The sequence below is a fragment of the Idiotropiscis lumnitzeri genome, chromosome 4, assembly GCF_059441095.1.
Source record: "Idiotropiscis lumnitzeri isolate Australia: NSW breed Sydney's pygmy pipehorse chromosome 4, RoL_Ilum_1.0, whole genome shotgun sequence".
Taxonomy (NCBI): domain Eukaryota; kingdom Metazoa; phylum Chordata; class Actinopteri; order Syngnathiformes; family Syngnathidae; genus Idiotropiscis; species Idiotropiscis lumnitzeri.
In genome coordinates this window covers 30,176,836-30,182,183 of record NC_142394.1, presented here as the reverse complement: position 1 = coordinate 30,182,183, position 5,348 = coordinate 30,176,836, and the positions used below count along the sequence as shown (strand labels likewise).

At 43.6% G+C, this 5,348-nt stretch overlaps 1 protein-coding gene across 1 annotated transcript; it reads right to left on the bottom strand.

The window, feature by feature from the left end:
* Positions 1–117: 117 nt before the first annotated feature.
* Positions 118–2,558, bottom strand: LOC148339147 (DNA damage-inducible transcript 4-like protein). The gene is made up of 3 exons (XM_088293988.1): positions 2,218–2,558; positions 2,025–2,127; positions 118–1,359 (listed from the first exon to the last, which is right to left on the bottom strand). Exons 2-3 carry the CDS (start codon positions 2,113–2,115, stop codon positions 869–871), a joined length of 582 nt encoding a protein of 193 aa, XP_088150114.1. The 5' UTR covers positions 2,116–2,127; positions 2,218–2,558; the 3' UTR covers positions 118–868.
* Between the last annotated feature and the right edge of the window lie 2,790 nt (positions 2,559–5,348).

Genomic DNA, 5,348 nt, shown 5'->3' with positions numbered 1-5,348 from the left:
CTAGTTTTTCAAATGTCTCACTGTCGTGTCACTGTCATTTCATACTGTATGTAGAAGCAGACTTTTTTTCTGCTTCAGAACATTTACATCAAGTGTTCCTTAATGACTGCCTGCAAACATGATTACATGAGCCCATTTATTGCAGCCGAGATGCAAACATTGCTCGTTTTATGGAGGTGCACAAAAACAACGGTGAAATTGAGATTTAAATGTTTTGTCGTCTGCGAGACAGCAAGACCATTTCAATCAAATGCAAACATTGATTTAAAAGTGCAATTAAATAAACAGAACATGTGCGGCTGTGAAAAATTGACTTACAAAAAAAAGAAAAAAAAAAAAAGACTGCTCTCGCGGCCTGCTGTTCCAATTCATGTCGACGACTGTTGCCAAGCAGTCATCGCATCGACAAAGTTAAATTCAGCTTTTAAAAATGCCTCATAGAACATTGTTGGTGGAGAGAAGATAAAAAAAAAATTCTGATGCAAAACATGAGAACTGCAGACAGGAACGTGAACGAATAAAATGAACATAAGCCTTGTTGAAAGTCTACACACCCCTGTTCAAGCAAGTTTCACCATTTCAGAATCAGAACATCTTCCACCTGTGGCCTGTAAAACTCAATTGGGGGGAAAAAAAAAAACTGCGTTTTCGTAAAATATATTTCAAGTAATTTTTTCGCCCCAATTGCGCTGTACATGTTATTCATCACTTTAAAAAGGTGGAAAAAGTTTTTAAATAATTTATACATTTATCCTTTTGTATATCACAAAAACAGGGGTGTGTACACTTTGCATATGTACCGTAAACAGTGTACATTTTACAATTGAGGCAAAGTGCATGTAACCAGAGCGGCAGAACCTCCCACAGTTCAGCACTCCTCGATCACGGTACCACCCGAGGACGAGTACAGTTTTTTCTTGACGATTCGGAAGCCGCGACTCAATTTCAGCGTGCGTCCGAAGGTCGGTGCAAAGCAGGTGCCCATGAAAAGCAAGTCGTGCAAGCTGGGCCAGGCGGCGGCATCTTGCTTGAACACCAGAGTCAGCTCAAAGGTTGGCACCACGCTGGCGTCGTAAACCAAACGCTCCAGCCGCTTGCAGCCCTTGTCCACTTCCAGAAGAACGTCCAGGACGCAGCCGCGCAGGCCGCACGGCTCGCAGGATGCCAGGCGCAACACTTGGTCCGCAATCCGCCGCGTGAGCTGCTCGGGGACCAGCACGGCGGTGCAGTGGAGCGTCGACCTTTTGGCTCGCGACAGGCAGCTCTCGAGCGTTTTGGCCAGCCGGAGGCAGCGTCTGTCCTTGGTGGCTTCCGAATTCTTCGGGGCCTCGGCCCAGCAGGGATCCCACGAATCCGGTTCTAGAGAGTCAATGCAAATATTTATATTCAGGACTGGAGACGGTGGGAAAGAGTCTTTTTTCTATCCTATCTAATGTTGCATGACGGCATTTTGAGTAATAAACACCATGACAAAAGGGAGCTCCACTGTTCTGCTTCACCCCACTTTTGCCTTGAAGAACTGCAACAATGTGGCACCCAGTACACTTTTTCAACACTTTTAGTTTGTTTGTATTTTTATTTATTATTTTATTATTTATATTTGCAGTGGAGAGGGGAAGCTCTCTAATCTCGTTGTACACCGAGTATAATGACATTAAAGGAATTCTGATTCAGATTATGAAAATAGTTCAAAACTTGAATCTCAAACTAAACATTTTAAACTACACTGGAACAATGATAAAACCCTTCAAACTACCATTACAAGCATTGATAAAACACCTTGAATAATGTTACAGATGCTCATTTCTATTTTACATGGAGGTTTTTTTTAAAGCATTAAATAAATGACAATAAACAACAAAAAATAAATTTAGCATTTAAATGCGCCCAAATTGCGCCAGGGTGGTCAAAATAAAAAAATATATATACATAAAATTCAAACAAGGAAGGAATGAATGCGACGCCGATGACGTCATCGAGGTGCGCAGCCTAATGAGCACAAATAAAGGGGCAACAAAACTCACCTTTTTCCAACGAAGCCTGGTCGTATCTCCACTCAGTCACATCAGTGGCGCACTCGTTTGATTTAGGCTTCAATGTGCTGGTGGCAACCATTTTGAGAAGTTTCTTCAATAGCAAAAAAAAAAAAGGAATATGGAGATTAGTTGCTAATTAAGCACCTGAATTTGAACACCACACAGAAAGGAAACAACTCACCTTATAGTTAGCACACAAATAAATTAATCTTCCTTTTTCATAAATTAGGTGACAAAACACACGAATAAATGTTGATAAGAACTTGACCCAAACTACACTGCACCAAGCAGAGCACCGCCACGGGTGCCGCAGATTATAGCCTCACCGTGGTCAGCTGACCCAGAGGCTTGACCAATCAGGTGCCGTGGCCTCCTCATTGGCTGCTCAATCAAGCCTTGGCATCAAATCATTGGCAATACCTGCGAAGAACACTTTGGCCGCTCGATGTATTACACATTAAAAAAAAAAAAAAAGGCCAGAACCCCAAAATGAATAAACGAAGGACTGAAAGCTGTACGTGGCTAATCTTACACTTTATTGCTAACATTGCTCCGCCCCCCCCCACCCCCCGTGAAAGTTGGTCACCACACAGACAAAACCTGATCCCTCAGTAACTGGATCTTGCCCCGTTTGCAGCTCAGCTGGCCCGAGGTCAAGGAATCTTTCAGACTAGAAAGTGATCCTGCACTCACATGCAGCTGCCTTTAAACAGTTGGACATATACAGAAGAGAGGAAAAAAAAAAAACACGGTGGTTATACGAGCACAACGGCATTGACCTACATTTTAAACCTTGTCATAAAATCCTTACAAGCATGTAAACTGTGCATTAAGTGGGCCAACTCTATGAAAACGCAAACATTGCTGTTCTACTTTGCAGATGGAAACAAGCGTGTTCGCGATCCCCCCCTCGGTGGTGAATGCGAGCTCGGCCAGCATCGCGTTACAAAAAGTTGCAGATCATCATCACCGAACTCGGGAAGGAGGTCACGGGAGCCGATTGGCTTTAAGGTCGCGTTAGACCGTATGACTTCTTATAAGTGGGTCACGTTCGGTTGTTTTGACGCGATGGACATTTTTCACGTCGGCCGTCGAGATCTCACTGCGACATGTCAGCAGCGTCTCAAAATGCCGCACTGGCCTATGAAAACGAGGTCGTGCTGCGCTTGTGTCCTTATTTCGCCAGTTCATCCTCACTGAGTGGTCGATGAGTTAAAAAGATAAATATAAAACACAAAAAAGCGGCTCACATTTGGCCTTGGATTTATTTGACAACAAATCCCTGAAATATAATACTCAAGTACAAAATATTGGCATAATGTATTTTTCTGACAATCCAGTTCCAAAATATTGAAACACTTCAAAAAAAGATACAAGACTCGACTATTGGATATGAGCAGGAGTAAATACGATGAATAAAAACAACGATCTGATTCTAATTGGGCTTACCTTTGTTGAACACAGAAAAAAGTTCACGTAAGATTCAAAGAGTCATGCTTGGTGCTTTTGTTTTGACAACACCAAAATTGTTATTCGATTGTCCACACGAGTTCACGGGGCGGCTTCACTTTTTTTGCGCTGCGAACATGAAAAGGTGACTTGAGGTCAAGCGGCAGCGCCACGTCTTGACGATGTCTGGCCTCTCTTCTCTTCACTTCATCTTGCAGCTGCAACATAAACGGGAAGAAAAGACGAGACTGTGACGCGCTGGCTGCCGCTGATGCAAAACACAAACACACACAAAAGCAATTTGTGTCCAAACTGGAAGGAGGCGCTTCAGTTCTACAACAGAATTAGCTTTTATCGGTCTGGAGGTTTTTTTTTTTTTTTTTGCGGGACAGTGTTTCCAAAGGAATTCGACATACAGCGACGGCATAAACACTTTCTTCCTCCTCGGAATTCCTTAAAAATGGCTCAACTTCCCTCCGAAGCTCACGGCCAAGTCAAAAGTTGATAAACCACACAAGTGCGTGTGTGTGTGTGTGTGTGTGTCTGAGCCAGGGTGACATTTCGTAGGCACACAATAGCCCCTGCCCAAAACAAATGCGTGTTTATGTTAGGAAGCGGCTATCTTTTGGGCTCCGGTGCTGGCTGGAGGGCGTCTGCTCCGAATCACAGGAAACACCTTCTGCGGCCCAGTCCAGTCCAAGCCTGAAGCGCCCCCCCTCTCCCCCCCTCCCTCCCCCGCACGCACGGAGGGGGTGCAGCACAATAAGATATTATTAAAAGGCCGCCACTTCCCGCAGCGGCCCGAAAGGCAGGAAGCACGCCACGCCACGCACGCCACGCCACGTAGAAGACGACTCACCGTTGTTGTCGTCGCCACCTGACGACTTGACGCCAAGAAGCATGACGCCGTCTTTGGTGCTCTCCGGGCGGCTCTGGAAGGACGCGCTGGGGACACAAAAAGGACGAGTGCGGCGGGTGGCTCGTTTGTGGGGGCGCTATCGACGCGAGGCGAGGATTCACGCGTGCAACTTACTTCTCCGTTCCAGTATCAATCGTCTCTGTTGAAAACAAAATAAATAAAAAAATCAAATTGAGCGCCACGTGAACATTTTGGCCACCGTAACGTACCCGTGTGGTCGTGGATCTTCTTGCATTTGAACTTGAGGATGATGACGGCGCCGGAGGCGACCAGCAGGATGAGCAGCAAAATCCACCAAAGTCGTTTGTCGGCCCCTGAAAACGGAAATAAATCTCAAGAAAATCTTCCGGCGAAGCCTGGCTCGTTTTCACGCAGCTCAATCCCTCACCTGCTTTCGCGACTTCTTTGTCACCGCCGCCGACCTGAGGACCTTTCCAATCACAATCACAATCAAAATCATTTTTTGGAATGAAATATAATCAAAATTGTTTCTAAAAATGTCAATAACGAACTGAAACTGCATCTTTGTGAAACCAACCATAATTGTATTTATTTCGGTATCGTTGCACATCTGTAAGGGAGGGCAAAAAGTCACTCCAGGATTGTAGTTGACTAAATAATCAGTGGTTTATTTTTTTTACACTCGAAAAATTGTAAAAAAATTAAAATAAATAAATCAAATTAATGCTAAAACTAATACAAAAAATAGACTAAAACTAAATATTGCCAAAAAACATCAATAAGAAGAAAACTGCTCTAAAATTTAAAAGTACCGGTAATTGAATAAAATAAATAAATAAATAAATAAAGTCAAAACTAAATCAAAAGCAACTTTGACAAAAAATCCAAAACAATTTGAACCGTGGTCTCCAGTAGCCAACCTACTTTTAGAACAAGCAAAATAAAAAAATAAAAACACACACTTTGGCCCCAAATCCAAACGA